This window comes from Electrona antarctica (assembly GCF_951216825.1).
Source record: "Electrona antarctica genome assembly, chromosome: 24".
NCBI classification, from domain to species: domain Eukaryota; kingdom Metazoa; phylum Chordata; class Actinopteri; order Myctophiformes; family Myctophidae; genus Electrona; species Electrona antarctica.
Window position 1 is genome coordinate 18631439 of NC_136803.1, and position 19817 is coordinate 18651255.

Below are 19817 nucleotides of genomic sequence, written 5' to 3' on the forward strand. Positions count from 1 at the left end.
CAGTGGCCATAGGGTGCAAATTTCAAATTGTGCTACTGTTATCTACTATTAACTGAGTGAGTGAAGTTTCTTACTTTCTTCCACCAGTTAAATTGTCCCTTTAGTACAATATTAACTTTTTTCTTTCTTGTACATTTACTCCACTACAGCAATTATTTGCAAACTTTATACTAGTTGTAGATTTTGATTATTACAAAAAACAGATAAAACCACTTCATAGCCCTGTATAAACCCCTATAGCCTACAATCATTACTTTTTTCTTTTCTTTTTATATGTATATTTATTAACTCTACTAAACTCCCCCTCCCCTCAAGGCCTCTGGGTGGGTGTCTGTGTCTACCCACTCTACTGGGAGTCTGACTCTAGACTAGAGGAAAGGGGAGTAACGGGGTTTTAATGTCCGCCCCCAACGCACGCACCGGTGTGCCAGAGTCACAGACTGCACACACACACACAGCCTCCTCCACTACTCTCTTATCTCAGGTCGGTGCGTGGTGAAAACAAGTGAGCTTTTATAACACACACATACACACACACACACACCGGACTTTTGCCCCTTCAGCTTTTCATGCGTAGGTCGCTGACTGACTGACTGACTGGTCAGACGGACAATACGAGAAGACAAGAGAGCAGAGAGAGAGAGAGAGCACTGCACTGGAAGTCTGGAAACAAAGTACAAACCGACCTGCCAGTGTCGTGCAGTCACTCAGTGTGTGTGTGTGATTCAGTCAGTGCATAACTTGTCTTTTACAGACAGTCAGTCATCATGTTCTCCAACTCCAAGTCGCCTAAACAAGGTATCTCTAGGTATGCCTACACGACGTGTGGTGGTGGTGACGCCGGCGGCGGGGAGCAGATCTGCATGGTGCAATGTGTGTGTGAGCCGGGCTGCACCTGTTCCATGCACACCACGACGGAGGAGGAGAGAGCGCGCACTGCCGCCGCCGCCGGAGGAGACTATAAGGTTGGCATGGCGCACGCACGCACGCACGCACAGACACACACACACACACACACACACACACACACACACACACACACACACACACACACACACACACACACACACACAGTCGTGGAAAATGTGCGTGGAGCTAATATAGTGGCCAGGCAGGCTATATGATTAAATAACTAGAAAAGGTGCCATTCTGGGCACAGGTCTCCACCAGGAGGATAGGACTGTGTGTGATGTTTGGCAAAATGTTTAGGAGTAATATAAACATGTTTTTTTGTTTGTTTGTTTTTTGCAACAATTTTCTTCATTTTGTTGAGGAAATGCAGAGCCAGATCACTCATAGCATCTCTGAGGATAGAATTCTGGATGAGCAGGACATGTGCAGCATTTTGAACGAAACAGGCCACTCCTGAAAACTTTGGAAGGCAATGTTAGCCAATCAGTGTAGAATCTGAGAAATCCAACAGACTCGTCTTGATCACATGACTACAGAGATCGTGTGTACCGATTTGCGTGAGATTTGGATGAAATCTGTGCGACTAACATAAGCAATGTGTTTAGCAGAAACCGGCCTCATGGTGGCGCTATAACCGGCAGATGTGGAGGGATGCAGGGAAAATGTTTTTCCATGGCCTCTACGGAGTGCGCATACATAAGTTGTATACAGATTGATGCAGTTATAGCTAAAAACAGGAATTGGCCTGTTATAGCGCCACCATGAGGCTGATTTGGAAAATAATGAGTGGCATGTCGTCCTCGGCCTAGTGGAAATGTGCGTGTATAATTTCACGGAAATTGCACACTGTTTTTGTGATTTGTGGCATTTTGTTCGAAACGGACCATTCATGTGAGCTTTGGAAGCCAATATTAGCCAATCAGGATGGAAGATGGGAAATGGTGCAAATCCGTGTTGATCACATGACTATGTAGATAGTGTATACCGAATTGTGTGATGTATGGATAAAATGTGTACGGGTAATCTACAGAAATGTGTTTTGCCTAAATCGGCCTCATGGTGGCGCTATAACAGGCCGTTGAGGAATATTTGGGGCAGAGGTTCATCGTTGGCATCCATGGAGTGTGTGTGCACAGTTTGGCATGGATCGGGCCAACGGTACCGGAGATTAGCTGATAACGGACGGACGGAAGGACGGAAGGAAGGACACACACACACACACACGGACGGAGTGCAAAACATACTACTCTCTCCCCATGCCTTCGGCCTGGTGGAGACAATTAGGAGCCATTCAGGCTAATTCATGTGGTAGACTATTATGAATGTAATGTATCTGTTGAGGTACCATTTGAGTGGGCAAAACCGGGGTCAGTTAAATACTGATGAAAGGTATAGGAGTGTATTAAAGTGATTTTCTTTGGTTAAAATAAGTAAAAAGCTCTATATTGTGATTGCTATAGGTTTTCAACCAATTTCATATCAAGGCCCATTATTTATTCTGCATTTGAGGCACGGACCACCATTTGATGAGATTTAGCCTCTCAGACCCAAAACTTATAATAATGTTGTCGTCGTTGGATAAGATTTTGTCCACATTTCCATGCTGTATTGATGTTAGTACCATAAGAGTGATAACAGACAAACGTTGATCAAAATAACAATTCTTCTACGTTCTCTAATTGTGTAGAATCCTTGTAAATTAAGTAATGTAGATGTTTAACAATAATGTAACTCTTGAGATGGTTTCATTTTACACTCAAGAGTTAAAGATCTATAAGGGTCCTTTTGGTTACCAACTCTCCATCATTTAGCTGGCGACCACCTGGAACCCCCTCAAGGACCACTGGTTGAAAACCACTGCTATTTAAACCGCACTAAAAACGCACCTCTTCAGACTAGCATTCCCCAGCTGATGTGTTTTTAACTTGTTACTTGTAATGTTTTACTGGTTTTATTCTTATTTTCTTTCTTCTAATAAAGTTGTCCTTTTCTCTTGTTCCCCCCCCCGGCCCCCACACATGTAAAGCGTCTCTGGGTATTAGAAAAGCGCTATAGAAGTCCCAGATATTATTATTATTATTATTATTTAGTGTTTGTTGAGTTCAGTAACAATGAGTCTCCATGTCTCCCCAGCTTTTTATTTAACAGAACATTGTTAAGTGATGACACAAAGAAATGAGCTGACACATTTGAAACTGGATCAAACACTATAAAAATTAAGCTGATAAATGGCTAATCTCTCCTGAATTTTGTCACCTACCTGAAAAAAATTTTTTCAGATTTTTAAAGAGCTGGAGAGACAGGGAGACTCCTGTTACTGTACAAACACTCTATAGCAATGAGTATATCAGAATATAGAAAACCTTTTCTTTTAACCAAAAACTATCTTTGTAGAGAAACGTCCTTGTGCACACCTACTGTACAAGGACAGGTGCGTAGGAGCCGGCAAACAAATGCGAATCATGAGTAAAAAGAGGTCCCGCACACTGTCTTCACTTATAGAGCAGCAGTTTATTTCAGCTGAGTGATAACATCTCGGTCTAAACGACCTTAATCAGGTATCAGAAAATATCTAACTATACCTTTATGGTGTTAAAAAGTTGAACCTCTGTATTGTGATAGTCATTGCTGTAGTGTAGACAGTCTCCCCATCTCCACTCATTTAGCAAACAGAGAATACGTCTTCAGGTGGGTTGCTAATTTCAGGAGGGAGTACCCATTCATCAGCTTGAATTGTATAGGCAGGGGTTGACACTATGCTCTCAGAGGCACTTGCTGCCCATCAGGCATGTACAGGTCATGTTCTGCTTGCCCAAAGGCCATGCTCACTTGCCCGAAAAATACATTGTCCATACATTGTCCATTGCAATTGACAGGTACAATTTTAATTACCACTCAATTTAACAACAACATGTCATACCTCAAGGCTTGTGCCAAATACCTAGTGTATAGTATACTATAGCTATGAATATGACTATATATAGGTTCCCATTTGTTATTACAGTGGAAAAACAGCACATTATAGGTAAACAGTGCTCTTATATTTGACATTCCACAGACCAGAAGACAGAGCGCTCTGGCCATGTTCAGGTGTTTTATAGACAGATATCCCGTGTTGTGTTTATAGACGGTTGTGCATCTCAAACGAGCACTTGCCTCGTCGGGCAACCTGAAAGCAAACTCCACCCTGCCAAGTTTTATTTACTGGTGGGCAACCTGTATATGTGTAACTGTATATAGTGTGTCCCATGTTCATTTTGCTTCATCACTTCAGATAGAGAGAGAGAGACCTTTGACCTTTAAAAGCAACTCTGCAGTACATAAAATATGTCACTTCAAAATTGCAGTTAGCTCATATGAAGACTAGATATAAAAAAATGACCACCTCTTTTTTTTTTTAAAGAAAGGCACAATTCCCCGTCCTGCACCACACACAGCACGTCTCTCTGAGCCCAGAAAAGGCTAAAAGCCTCTAAATTGTCCACTAGTTTGTGGTAGGCAAACTCCACCCTAAGGCGTGCTGCCACCAGTCCTTCGAGCACCTGTACTGGGTCTGTGTTCCCAGTTCCCTCTGTTTTGTTCTTCCGAGTCAGCCATATAGCCATTTTTGCTGTGCCAGAAATAAAATTAATCATGGTATGTATGTACAACCTTTTCCCGGAAAGAGTATTTTGGCCCAAACACAAAGAGTTCATTAGAGAATACTTCCCCCAGCCCTTGAAACCAATGACTCAACCTGTTGAATAAGTCCCTCAGCCTTGAACACTGAATGAATAGATGTGCCACTGTTTCAGTCTGTGAACAAAACAGGCATCCCTCCCCAGTGCTAGGATCCAGGTGTGCCTTGTGTCTGTTCATAGCTATAGCACCATGCACAACCCTCCACTGAAGGTCACCAGCCCTTTTCTCAATGGGAGGCTTGTACAGGGACTGCCAGCAGCCTTTCGGGCCATTGCCTTGGCCCAACAACTCAGTCCACCTCGATGCCCTCATTCCTGCCAAGGAGCGTAGGTGTGACACCTTTACCAAGGTGCAGAAAGCTATCGTTTATGAGCATAGATCTACAGTATAATCCGTTTGTGGGCTGCAGCCTCTGCCTCAGATCACAGCTTCACGTTGCAGCGTTCAGAGTATGGGTGTTATGGGTATTAAGTCTCCCATTGGCTCAGAGAAGTGTCCACTATGGGCGCTACTATAGAGGTATAGGGTATAGTAGCAAATGTAGTCCAGGCACTTTATTTATTGTAACACACCTAAAAATGTATTTTCTGTTAACAGGGAGTAACTGTTATACTGAACATTCTATTTACTAGAGCTGGAGAGACAGGCAGATCCCTGTTTCTGAACAAATACTATGAATAGCAATGATTACTATAGAATATAGAGCTATAAAAGCTGCACTATGTAACTTTCCTCTTCTACATTAGCCTCGGTTCCAGCCTTACTCATCTGCGAAAACAAAAGCCTGGTCACGACCTAAGTACGGCAGAGACGGTATTGGTGGAAATGTCGGGCCGGAACATCAGATGGATTTCCGCCGGATACCATATTTTCCGACCAATCGCAACACTTAATTCACGGAGAATGTAAACTGAAGTGCCAATGTCATTTCCTTGAGTGGTGCTTCCGGCGATACATTCTACAGCAGAGGTTCCCAGGGGTCCTTGAGGGAGTTCCAGGGGTCCTTGAGGGAGTTCCAGGGGGTCCCCAGCTAAATGATAGTTTGGAACCAAATGGACCCTATGGGCCTGTAACTCTGAGAGTGTATAGGGTCCATTTGGTTCCATTTGTACACTCTCAAAGTTAAATTAACATTACAGCATAGGTTACAGCATCGGTCTTGCCCAGTGTGCTTCTACACTGGGTTTGATCCCGGTTTCCTACTCAAGTGCTGACATTTTTACCGCTTAGCTAACAGAGCCTGCCTGCTTGCTTGCTCAGGGGATAAATTGTATCTTGACCACTAGGTCCAAATTCGTGTTTGTCAGATCCTGTGTCTTTAGGTGAGACGTGAGACTTTGTCATAATCTAAATGTTTCAATAGAAGAGCAGGGAGACAACCACCCCGATTGTACAGTATAAGTTTTATAGAGCAGCGAAGTTTGACGTCAGTATCGCTAGAGGACGCTAAGTCCACGGGTTCATGCACTTTTTTATTTGTATTATAATCCCCATAGGGGGATTTTAGATGTGTTTGAAAAATAGACAAATCATCCCGGCAGTTTCACTCATATGGATATGAAGAATCAACTGACTGCGAGAAAACGCTAATGTTACTGCTGCCAAATTAGTTACACTTTCGCTAGAAACAGACTATCAAAATTTGAGTCCTGACCTCCCCGACAATATCACAGAGACAGTTTGTTTATTTCTGGACCACAATTCTTATATGAGACGATTTTAAGATGACCCAATGATATTCTCCATAGTGGAGAAAATCTTTCGCAAACACCTTAGAACCAGGGGATGAGCGAGTGACGTCAGGACTTCGGCGCTCTATTGTATTAACGTACTCTGCCATACAGATTGGACAAAACTACACTTTATTCGTTAAACAAAGTTACCGGTACATACTGCCGCTTTAACAACAAATATCACTAAAAAGCTCAGTTTATGTCACCTGCACTAAGGTAACAGTACTGGTGGCACGTACAGCATGGTCATTGAACCAGCAGTAAATGTATTTGATTTCTTGGAAATGCTATGTCACCTCAATGTGTGTGCTTAGTTTAGGCTATAGGGCATACTGTATACTGTGCACTTTGAACAGCTGTCATGCAGAGCAGGCTACATTTCAGTGTTTGTCTTACCCACCTGGAGTTTTGCTCTGTCATTGTGCAATCGCATACGATTTAATTTTTAATTTAATTTCATTCAGAGGCGTCATTTGTTGTCCTAGGAGATGACAATTTGTTTGCTAGATTAATTGGATTTTACTTTGGTGCATCTCAATCGACGCCAGGGGGTCGATAAGTATGTCTGTACTCTGTACACTAACAAGTGTGTCCGTGGCAAAGGCTTGGTCTTGTCCGTGGCATATTAGGAGTCCAACCTAGGACTAGTGGTTCTCAAATGTGTTAGGGTATTTGCAAGGACTCCCTTAACTCTGAGAGTGTACAAATGGAACCAAATGGACCTGTACGGGTCTAGATCCTCAAGCTTGTAACGTGCCGCGAATCTGCTACGTTTGATGCTTTGGCATTTGAATCCTGAAACAGTTTTGGACATAGTGAGGTTTCTAGCCGAGCCATAGAGTAAGACAAAATTACGAGTCTACGACAACTCCGTTCACTTCATGGAGCCAGTCCATAATTGGTGAATAGTGAAGGCCTGAACCGGAAGTTGACAGAATGCATTGATGTCTATGGGCTTTATTGTGACAAACGAGTTACACTGCATTTATTTGAAAACTTTAGTTACTACTAGTTACTCTGTAGACTTGGATTATTTTGAAGATTTGTAGACATTTTACAACTTGAAATGAGAATATTCTGCACAATGAGTACTTTCTACTTTCGGTACTTTAGAAGTACATTTTGTTGCTAATACCTTTTGTACTTTTGAACATTTTGAATTGCGGACTTTTACTTGTAACAGAGTATGTAACCACAGTGGCCTTGTGGTTAGAGTGTCCTCCCTGAGACTGGGAGGTCGCAGGTCAGGGTTCGATCCCCGACCGGGTCATACGAACGTAAAAACGGGACCCAATGCCTCCCTGCTTGGCACTCAGCAGCAAAGGGTTGGATTGGGGGGTCAAATCAACTAATCAAATGATTCCCGAGCGCGGCACGGCTGCAGCTCACCGCTCCTTGGCTGCAGCTCACTGCTCCAAGAGATGGGTCAAATGCAGAGAACAAATTTCACTGCGGTAACGTGTGTGACAAATCATATGACTTTGCCTTTCTATATTACAGTACTGATACTTTTACGTATGTCAAAGATTGCAGTACTTTTTTCCACCACTGATGCACGGGACCTGGACCTGACTTTCAAACCTGTGACGTTTTTATTTGAATCATGCAATAAACCTGTGTGTGTGTGTGTGTGTGTGTGTGTGTGTGTGTGTGTGTGTGTGTGTGTGTGTGTGTGTGTGTGTGTGTGTGTGTGTGTGTGTGTGTGTGTGTGTGTGTGTGTGTGTGTGTGTGTGTGTGTGTGTGTGTGTGTGTGTGTGTGTGTGTGTGTGTGTGTGTGTGTGTGCAAAGTCACATTGGGAGGCTTATACAGTTATGTGGGAGGAATTTTTTCATCTACTGGTCATGTGGCCATCATCAAGGCCCAATCATGTGACTCTCTCTCTTTCATGATACACAGTGGTGGAAAGTAACCAAGGTACATTTGCTCAAGTACTGTACTTGAGTACAATTTTGAGGTACTTTTACTTTACCGGAGTATTTCCATTTCCCCAGTACTTTCACTTCTACTCCACTACATCTCGGACGCAAATCTACTTCTACTTTTACTCCGCTGCAATTATTTGAAAACTTTAGTTTGTTTGTTTGTTTTTTGTTTTAGTTTTTTACTCACTTCAGCCCTCTCAGCCCCATTTCTGCCATTTGAAAATAGCCGATGTGCTATTTTGAAAATATTTTTTATATATTTGATAACTTGTGAACCTTTAGCTGCCATAAAGAGTACTTTCTACTTTTGGTACTTTTACTTTCACCACTAGAACACACAGGGCTGTGTGGAATGCGAGAGTAAACAAAGGCTGTTTCTCAATATCTGTACTTGTCTGTACTTGTCTGTACTTGTCTGTGCTTGTGTTCCCGTGAACTTGTGAAACTTCATCTGAGTCGATCACAATGCAAGGTCAATATAAAATAGATTTACACAGCTGATGTTGATGATGATTATATTGCACATTAGACTCTAGCCGTTTACAGCTGTGTTGTTATAACTAAAACATAAGTGTCACTCTGTTTTACCTGACAATTTGATTACAATTCGTTTGACCTTAAGCTTATTTTCAACGCTGTTGACCTCTGGCATTGTCACGGTCTGTCTCTCCACAGACCGTGTCTCCATGCTGGCCACTCCCACATTCTATTCCACCACACCAGAGCCATAGAGTAAGACAGAGTTAGGACATTGAGGGGGCAGAAAACTGAGTGCAAGCTGGAGTTTGAAATACATTGTTTTCAACAAGGGCGGTGCAAATAAGAGCAATTTTAGGCATGTGCCGGTGCTATTACTAAAAATAAATAAATTAAAAGGATTTAAGAATTTCAGTTCCCTACTCATTGTTTAATGAGTTCCCTACTCAAACTGTTGGGCTGGTGAGGCAGTTGGACACATGTGCCTACTTCCCCTATCAAGCCACCACCTCTAAAACTCAAGCCCCCAGGGAGGCTCTCCGGCGTTGAAGCACTGAGCCCTACTGGTCAGAGCTGAGAATGCAGGCGGGCCCGTGCATTTAGCATGAGGAAACCCCCTGCAGCTCGGGTTTAACATTTAACACTTCCGCATTTTGGACACCAAATGTTGGTGTCCAAATCGAAAAAATGCGGAAGTGGAGCGTTCTTCCGGGTGCTTCAAAACGCCACTGAGCAACTTCCATCGAAATGAATAGCAGGGGGCCCTCCGCCCTCTATCCTTTATAACGCTATGATAAAACTGGACTCATTCTGCCTCATTCCTTGCTAGACTATAACCTAATGTTGTTGGTGTGTTTTCAGGACTCCTGATTTTCAGTATTTGATGATGTTTCCCAGTGTTCCTCAGGTTTGACCTTCTGCGTGTTTTTTGGACTTTGATACGGCTTGCTTTGCTCCTTTTTGTTGTGTTTGCCTTTTGGACGGATATTATGGTTTTTGACCTGCCTGCTTCAGTTTATGTAATTTTCCCTTAAGTTTGGTCACTATTAAACTCTTGCAAAGTACTCTGCCTGTGTTGCCTGCATTTGGGTTCTACTTTGACAGACACCGTAACACGCATGGATTCAAGTTCTCAGTCGCCACAACTGATTTCAGTTATATGAATTCCATAGAAGTCAGAATGTCTTCTAGAATCTATAGAAGTGTGGCCCATGCAGCTGCACCAAAAATAGGCTGTGACGTGTTGTTAGCTTGTAGATAGCCTATTTTTGGTTATTAGTTATTTCAGTCTTCCATAAAAACCCTAATGATCTCAGATATTTCATAACCGCAATCGTTAATGCCGCCCTCAATCTGCAAATTCTTCAGCTGGGTAGACGTATGGCTACCAAAACATCATCATTTGACATATTGTGTTAAGTGTGTAGGACACACGGCGCTAGTGTGTGGTGGCTCCTTTCACGCTGTTTCACAAATTACATATTAGGAAAAACATTCAGTCGTGACTGAGATTTTATTTTTGCTTTAATCCATGCCTCTCGTTTTGTCCAGGAAAATGGCCACGTCGTCGTGGTCAGCCACCTGGAGAGCCAGGCTCACGACAACCTGGCGTTCGACGGTGGCAGCCAGAGCGAGCTCTACCCTCCTCCTCCTCCGGCCAGAAGCAGCAGCGGCCGCTCCAGGGCCACCTTCGTGATCTCCGGCCCGCCGCTCCCCGACTGCCACGTCCGAACGGTGGAGAGCCGTCTGTCGGCCCTCGACGGAGTCCTCGCCGTCGGGCTGTCGGCGGCCAGCGGCGTGGCCAAGGTGGACTACGACCCGCTCGCCGTCGACGCCAGACGGATGGCCCTGGAGATCCAGACGGCGACGGGGCACGGCGCCGCCCCCCAGGGGGCCGTGCAGATACGCGTGGAGGGCATGACGTGCCAGTCGTGCGTGCGCTCCATCGAGGGACACGTGGGCGCGCTCCCCGGCGTCACGCACATCCAGGCAGGTGCTCAGTGGTGGAAAGTAACTAAGTACATTTACTTAAGTGCTAGCCCTCGGTACCCAGGCTCAGATCGGTGAAACCAATATTCTCCAGCGGTTGCGCCAAGCGCGCCCCTCTAGACCAGAAAGCACGCTGGCTTGGCCAGGCTACTTAACACATTTTTTGCCCAAAACGTCTGTGGACGTCATGGGTATTACCGCACGTGCATAGCCCAAGACGTCTGTGGACGTCTTTGAAAAAATAAAAAATAAATAAAAATATATATATATATATATATATATATATATATTTTTTTTTTTATTAAAAAAAATCAGAAAAATCAAAACACTTTTTTTTTAACACGTGGTGCCAAAGTTTGTGTTTTCGCCATTGAGAATGCATTTGGCGTTTAAATTAAATAACTCAGAAACTATAAAACATGTGTCTCCACAGTCAGCTGAATTATAAAAAATGTGAATGGATTTTCTAGGTGAAAGTGATTTTGGGCAGTTTTGCGTGGGCTCTCAATGTGTTAAGTGCTGTACTTAAGTAAAATTGTATTGTACAAGTATTTGTACTTTACTTGAAGATGGAGTGCTGTGATTGTTTTCCCCCAAAAACATGATCATCAGGTACTGATTATGATTATACTAGGAGAAAGATTTTTTTCAAAACAAATTATGTTTTTGTGTGGCCACATCCGTTCATTAAGTATGCCTAGTTTTCCTGATGGGTGATGATCCACCTGAACTGAAGCCACAGTTGTTGTTGTTGTTGTATGACACGGGGGGGGGGGGGGATTACGGGAGGGGATGATATTGTGATTCATTATTATTGTGATGATGTGAGTCATTATATCATCGCGTCCAATCATTTCGATTGGACCTTTTCACTCAAAGGCTTTCAACTTTCAGGAAGAAACCAAAAATACAGGGAAGACACATTTCAATATTCTAACCACTCTGGTTAATAATACCAGAGTATTATTAACTCCATAGACACATACAAAACAGTAGTACTATTTCTAATTAGTACTATTGTATTTCTAATTCCCAATACTTTTAATTCTACTTCACTAGTACATTTTGGATCCAAATTATATTGTACTTTTACTCCACTACAATTATTTGAAAACTTTAGTCACTAATTACTTTGGATTATTATTACAAAACATACGTTAACCAATTCAACTCTATACACGTTTCAGCCATTTGAAAGCAGATCTACAAGCTCACAATGCGTCGCAATGCAACCTTTATCACCACTGCAGGTGCTTCTCCAGCAAGGTGTGGCGCGCGCGCTCTTTCAGCCGCTCGTCACCACGCCGGAGGCGCTGAGGGAAAAGATCGAGGACATGGGGTTCGGCGCCACGTTGATGGCGGAGGAGGAGCCGTCGCCGGGGCCAGACGACGCCGTAGGCCCCGAGACGGTCGCCATCTTGCATCTGTCGTCGACGGAGACGGAGGAGAGCGCCACCGTTTGGATCGGCGGGATGACGTGTGGCTCGTGCGTGCAGGCCATCGAGGGGCGCGTGTCTCAGATGGACGGCGTGCGCTCCGTAAGCGTGTCGCTGAAGGAGGAAAAGGGAACGGTGAGCTTCGACCCGAGCGTCACGCGGCCGGAGCGGCTCCGGGACGCCATCGAAGACATGGGCTTCATGGCGTCGCTTGAAGGTAGGTGTTTATTAGGGGCCGCAGTGGCTCAGAGGGTAGAGTGGCCGTATGGAAACCGCGAGGTTCCCAGTTCGATCCCGGGCTCCTCCAGAGTTAGTGTCGAAGTGTCCTTGAGCAAGACTCTGAACTCCTAATTGCTCCTGATGAGCAGGTTGGTGCCTTGCATGGTTTCCTCCACCATCGGTGTATGAATGGGTTAATGTAATGCACGCTCTATGTAAAGCACTTTGGATAATCGCCACCAGAACAAAGGACGGGTGTTTTCGATGAATATAACATGGTTAAAATGGAGTTGTTACACAATGTATGTGTTTGTATAGGAAGGGGGGCTTGTCCGATTAAATTATCATCAAATATCTAAATACTGAATCAAGCAACTTAAAAACTGTCCGGGGTGCTCACAAAAGCCTGAGTAGACGATGGGCTACAAAGACCCGAATTGTTTTTGAAAGTGAAATGTTCTTTCGTCTAGCAGCACAGTCAGCACAGCACTTGGCTTCTATGACGTCCAGAAGACCACAAGATGTTCTGTGGGTCGTTTGGCACTCCACCTTGAAGCACATCTTATCGGCTTTTGATTGTGAAGCCGACTGATTGGCTCTTGAACACAGCTGATGCTGGACTGGTTTCATTCAGTGGCTTTACCGGCGAACGGCTCAGAAAATACAGCTATAGTCGGATGTCACAGAATACCACTGTGTCTTTGGAAGGTTCATATGCAAGGGATAATGTATGAGACAGGATGTTTAAACACAGAGACGAAGTTAAGGTGTTTCACTTTTTTGCTGCTATCTACGTTTAGAAACGTAGCTAGGCTATCGGTACCTACTGGTGCTAACTACGCGTATGTTCGTAGACAACCATATACTCCATATATGAAAGCAGCGACCATCAATTTACCTTTTAGCATTGCTCCGGTTAGTATGGAGAGCCTCCGTCCCCACCAGCTATGGGATTTTTAAATCCAGCTCCATTGAGCCTCCATTATAACAGGATTTTCAAAGCGCTGTATCTCAAAAGGTTCGAGCGCTGTCCATGGTGAGCCATGGTAAATCATTTGTGACTTTGTATCGCATCGCTGAGCACATGTAACTGGTTGTAATGATAGCTAATGAGCTAATGCGAGTGATCACTGTGCTCATAACAAAAAGCTTTATTCAATACAGTACGACAGTAGAATAAGCCGCCTCAGTGTCTGAGACCATACATGGGCAACTGGCGGTCCCGGGTGGGGGCCACACCTTCACTTAATGTGGCCCGCAGGTTAATATCTGAATATTGATCAATTATATATTTCAGCTGTTACAATTCCAAACATGCAAACATACCCCGCTTTAATTACGTCTATATTAGTGGCTGGATTGCTTTTTTGGTCCAATATGTTTGCATTTTAATTCTTAAAGTTAACATAAGTAACCCATAACTAAATGCAAGTGAAGTAAAAACAAAACAAAAACAGGATTTAAATTCAAATAAAGCAAAAATAGCAGATCTACAAACTCAAAACACATAGCAGTGTGATGCGTTTTGAGCTTGTAGATCTGTATGTTTTGATATGACAGTATGCAATGTGGCCCTCTGGAACTATTGTGGCCCTCTCCATCTTCAAAGTTGCCCACCCCTGTGTCTTAGACGGCCCACCTCACAAGTAACTGAACTCGGCGCTCGGCAATGGTCGGAGTCACAGAGTACAAGGCGTTACAGTATTCCTCCCGTTAACAAAGCGCCACACACATGGCCGCTTGTCAAACTAATTTTCTCTCTAACCTGTTGGCCGCGAGTTGCCCTGGCAACCAGACAAGTATCCCTTCTATTCTGGCACGGAGATAGAGGGCTCTCGAATCAGTCTGGTGCTTTTCTTTGTTGGATTTAATGACACGGTGGGTTGCCAGAAATGAGAATTAACGTAGGTGGATTATAAACACTGTGTTTCACGTAACCTCTTTTTCAATTTGAACCGTCAAGGTCATTCTTGGGTTAGCTAAGCTTATATTTGAATTACAGGGGGAGAACACAGTTCTAGTCTAAACAATACTTTTGTACTATTACTCAAGCAAATTTTGAATTCCAGACTTTTTTAAGTATTTCTATATTGCAGTATTGATACTTTTACTTTTTAGGTTTTCTGACCTCAATTTCTCCCCCCCAAAAAAATAAACTGAACTTTAAACATTCAGCAGATTTCTGTGGTCTGGGGTTGTCTGAATTTAGCCTCAAAAAGTGGTCCACAGATGTCATCAAAATCAACATCTGGATCTATCCATTTAAGATGCATTTCAAGGCCTTGGCCGTGGCTCAGCGGTCCAGGCACCTTGGCTGGTAATCCAGTCTGGCAGTGTGCCGCGGGTTCGACTCCCGATCCCAACGGCCTTTACTGCGTGTCACCCAACCCCATCTCTCTCCCCATTTCCTGTCATTATATCCCTATACAAAAAATAAAAAATAAAGGCGAAAGCCACAAAAAATATATTTAAAAAAAAAAGATGCATTTCAAACAATGAAAAGTATTAACACATTGATTATATACCTGGCAATCAATGTGTAAAAAATGTGCGTACTCGCCCTTGTCTTGTCTCCTCCTATAAGAACCTGCCTCCAATCGTAACAACCAAACCTTGTCTCGTCTCCTCCTATAAGAACCTGCCTCTAATCGTAATAACCAAACCTTGTCTCGTCTCCTCCTATAAGAACCTGCCTCCAATCGTAACAACCAAACCTTGTCTCGTCTCCTCCTATAAGAACCTGCCTCCAATCGTAATAACCAAACCTTGTCTCGTCTCCTCCTATAAGAACCTGCCTCCAATCGTAATAACCAAACCTTGTCTCGTCTCCTCCTATAAGAACCTGCCTCCAATCGTAATAACCAAACCTTGTCTCGTCTCCTCCTATAAGAACCTGCCTCCAATCCTAACAACCAAACCTTGTCTTGTGTCCTATAAGAACCTGCCTCCAATCCTAACAACCAAAGTAACGGCAAGTCCAGAGTTCCTTCTTCACACGTCAGCCCAACGTCCCCTGGCCTGGTGTCGCTGCAACCACACGACGAGGTGGCGGTGGGCCTCGTACCAACCGGAGACCCGCCGGACGGTGCCGGTGCTAAGGTGCAGAAGTGCTTCGTCCGCGTCACGGGCATGACATGTGCCTCCTGCGTGGCCAACATCGAGAGAAACTTGCTGAAAAACAAAGGTAAATGGTAAATAGTCTAAATGTTTTTATACAGGAACAGAGCCTTCATTAGTATCATCGGTAACACCTGTGAAGGAAGTAGGGAAGGGGCCCAAGTTCTTTCCAAAATAGCATGTGTGCATACATACAGTATAGCCTATTGGCACTGGGTGAAATGGGCTACAAATTATCGTGGGATAAAAATGTAAAAATAAATAATCTAAAACACTTAAATGTTCTGTTTTCAAAGGGGTCATCTCGGTCCTCGTGGCCCTCATGGCCGGGAAGGCAGAGGTCAAGTACAACTCGGACGCCATCGATTCCACAGGGATCACTAAACTCATTGAGAACATGGGCTTCGGGGCCACGCTGATCGAGGACAGCGCAATGGCGCACGGGAAACTTGACCTCATCGTAAGTCCCCCACATACGCCACTTTGTGTGGGTCCTAAGCTGGCTCCTGTCCAGGCGAAGAAGCAGTGACTCTACTCCGAGTCTCTCTCGCGTGACTGAACTTCTCACCCTATCTCTAAGGGAGATGGCAGCCACCCGTCGACCGCTTTCGCGACCTTATTGTTTTTCATTATTATTATTATTTCAAAGCATTTTCAAAAAACATTCCCCCCAAAAAATGATTTTTCTTTTTCTTCATGAATTAAAAACGACACAATATGTTTTGTCCCTAAATGCTTCCTGTAGATATCATGTATGACATGTCCTTAACATAATAAATGTCTCCCCCTGGCTGTAGATATCGGGCATGACGTGTGCGTCATGTGTCCATAACATCGAGTCCAGACTCACCAAGACCAAAGGGATTCTGGGGGCGTCCGTCGCCCTGGCAACCAAAAAAGCCCACATCGAGTTTGATCCGGACGTCCTCGGGGCTCGAGACGTCATCAAAATCATCGAGGTAAGTGTTGTTTTTGAGCACTTCCTATGCCCAGCTTTGTGTGTGTGCTTGTGTACCCCATAGCGATGATTTGATTGGCTGAGCAGTGAGCACCCCATAGCGATGATTTGATTGGCTGAGCACTCCATAGCGATGATTTGATTGGCTGAGCACCCCATAGAGATGATTTGATTGGCTGAGCAATGTACTGTACGTATTGAGGATGAAAATCACACCCGTGTGATGTGAGGGGCGCTCTTGTCGTCGTACATCATCCAATAAAAAATGAATATAATTGAATATACATGAATTAATTTGTCAACTTATGTTATTATCTTTTAACCATGATATAATGTGTAATAACATGAGAAATATCCCCTAGGCTACAGAAAAAACCATGACCAAAATTAGCATTTTAAAACAAAATGTGAGACGCCAGAGGGGTTTAATAACAAAATGATACGCAATATTAGGCCTAATATGACATCAAGGCATTTATTTAAGTTATACGTTGATACCCCCGTCCTGTCCCACTTGTCCCACACAATCAATACTTCTGTTCTTCAAATGAACTTCTTGAATCTGGTCACCCTAAACCAGCGGTTCCCAAAGTGGGGTCCGGGGACCCCCAGGGGTCCTTGAGGGAATTCCAGGGGGTCCCCAGCTAAATGATAGTTTGGAACCAAATGGACCCTTATGGGTCTGTAACTCTGAGAGTGTACAAATGAAACCAAATGGACCCAAACGGGTCCATTTGGTTCCATTTTGTACACTCTCAGAGTTAAATTAACATAGATTTTACAATATAAATTGGGGTCCCAGAGAGAGAAATGCCATTAAATGGGGGTCTGAAGTTTGGGAACCACTGCCCTAAACGTAGGCCTTCAGATAGGTGTTATTTCCACCCGACCCCGGCATCTCTTCTGATTTGTCATCCTAGGGCCTTGGATTTGGTGCCAGTCTTTTAAAGCCAGGTTTTGGAAACAACCTAGACCTCTCGGAAGAGATTCGACAGCAAGTATCTCATTTAGTTCTCATTTAGTTCCATTCCATGTTTTCTTGGGCCGATCTACAAGCTCATAATGTGTCGCGGTGCGATGCATTGTGAGCTTGTAGATCTGCTATTTTCCATTTTACACATTTGAAAACGTATACTTTTACTTTTGGTACTTTATGTGCATTTTGATGCAGATACTATTACTTTTGTACTTTTAGTACATTTTGAATATGGGACTTCTACTTGTAACAGTGTACATCTTCATTGCAATATTGATACTTTTACATAAAGGAACTACAACGTGCATTTAAAACTGTATTTAATATGTAATATCATATTGTTCAAGTCCATCAAATGTATTTCTAATGGTTTGATCTTAAATCACCACTCTGATATAACCAGTTCATGTCATTTCTGTCTGGCTTCTAAAGTAGTTTTAGCTGTAGTACCACAATGTCCTGTTGTGGTGGGGGCGCTATGTGTATATGCAAATTATTTAATCTTTGAGTCATTATAATACTGATGCTAGAATAAACACAGGCAACAATGGTGGACATTGTAAATGCAAATTTGGAACTGAAGACTGAAGAGGGGGAGGGATTATACAAAGTAGGGCAGGCGATACAGATGACATCATGAGTACCACCAAATCAGTTGAGCTGTTCCTGAGAGCAATTTCCATAAATTTCCAATTTCCATAAAAGCCCCTATATGATGAAATCTTGACAAATCTTTGAATATAGATTTGTAACTCATATCTTTGCTTCTGGGGGGCGTCCATGGAACTGTGTGTGTGTGTGTGTGTGTGTGTGTGTGTGTGTGTGTGTGTGTGTGTGTGTGTGTGTGTGTGTGTGTGTGTGTGTGTGTGTGTGTGTGCGTGTGCGTGTGCGCGTGTGTGCGTGCTTCTCAGATGGAAGAACTCGTTCCTGTTCAGCCTGGTGTTCGGCATGCCTGTCATGGGTCTGATGATCTACATGATGGTGATGGACAGCCACCATGGAGAGCACGGGGGGTCCATGCCTCAGGACCAGAACCTGCTGCCTGGACTGTCCCTGCTCAACCTGGCCTTCTTCCTGCTCTGCACACCTGTCCAGGTCATTCAATGAACCCATTTAGACATGAGGACGATTCTAAAAAAAAAAAAAAAGGCTTCTAAATCCTTATACAGTTTTCTGAAAAAAACTATGTTTCAGTGGTGCTCAACCTTTTTCATGTCAGAATTATCTGTATTTGGCTGCGGACCCCAATCTGAAAATATGTAGTTCCAGGGACCCCAACACAAGCAAAAAATTTGAGTTAAATAATACGTTCGCTCTGAAAGAATATTCAAAGATTTGTGCCACATTTTCACGATTTTTCCAAAATAGCAGATCTACAAGCTCATAGCGCGGCACTCGGTGCCATGCTATGAGCTTGTAGATCTGCTATTTTTCAACAGCTAAAGTATAACATAAATATAATGCTTAAATCACCAAAAGGACCGGTACTGTACTTAAGTACAGTTTTGAAGTTATTCTGCATGGTGAATACTTTCCACTTTTGGTACATTTTGATGTCAATACTTTTGTACTTTTACGCAAGTACATTTTGAATTCCAGACTTTTACTTGTAACGGACTATTTCAACATTGCAGTATTAATTGATAGTACTTTCATCATGACAGTTTTCTGAAAAAACCTATGTTTCTATGTCAGTGGTGCTCAACCTTTTTCATGTCAAGGACCCCCAGAATTATCTGGCCGCCGACCCCCATCTGAAAATATGTAGTTCCAGGGACAGGGAAGTTAAAAATGTTCGCTCTGAAATAATATATATTCCAAATTTGCGTCACATTTTCACGATTTTTCAAAAATAGCAGACCTACAAGCTCGTAGCGCGGCACCGAGTGCCGCGCTACGAGCTTGTAGGTCTGCTATTTTTGAATAGCTAAAGTATAACATAATGCTTAAAACACGAAAAGGGGTTCCCGCCCAGAATGGGTTAAGTAAAAACTTTGCATACTTTTTTTCCCCCACCACTGCCTGCCCCGCCCCATCCATCCTTCCTTCATCCAGATCTTCGGGGGCCGCTACTTCTACGTGCATGCGTTCCGCTCGCTGCGCCACCGAACGGCCAACATGGACGTGCTGATCGTGCTCGCCACCACCGTGGCGTACGTGTACTCGTGCGTGGTGCTGGTCATCGCCATGGCGGAGCGCTCGGCGCGCAGCCCCGTCACCTTCTTCGACACGCCGCCCATGCTCTTCGTCTTCATCGCCCTCGGACGCTGGCTGGAGCATATCGTCAAGGTGCGTAAAAAAAAAGGCACCGTTGAAAATGTATAAAAAATCCTTTGAAAATAGCAGATCTACAACGCGACGCATTGTGAGCTTGTAGATCGGCTATTTTCAAATGG

The 19817-nt window shown here is 43.7% G+C and overlaps 1 protein-coding gene across 2 annotated transcripts in view; it reads left to right on the forward strand.

Annotated features, from left to right (window-relative positions):
• Positions 1-413: 413 nt before the first annotated feature.
• The window catches only part of LOC306917043 (copper-transporting ATPase 2-like), a 37874-nt gene continuing 18470 nt past the window's right edge, over positions 414-19817 (forward strand). The window contains exons 1-10 of one of the 2 annotated variants that reach the window (XM_079495163.1): positions 414-674; positions 809-965; positions 10278-10715; positions 11966-12368; positions 15309-15554; positions 15784-15947; positions 16285-16446; positions 17366-17439; positions 18333-18516; positions 19477-19710. In XM_079495163.1, coding sequence (XP_079351289.1) covers positions 864-965; positions 10278-10715; positions 11966-12368; positions 15309-15554; positions 15784-15947; positions 16285-16446; positions 17366-17439; positions 18333-18516; positions 19477-19710 — 2007 coding nt within the window. In that variant the 5' untranslated portion in view covers positions 414-674; positions 809-863. Of the gene's footprint in view, positions 966-10277; positions 10716-11965; positions 12369-15308; positions 15555-15783; positions 15948-16284; positions 16447-17365; positions 17440-18332; positions 18517-19476; positions 19711-19817 lie in introns of both variants that reach the window. The other variant, XM_079495162.1, reaches the window with a different exon arrangement.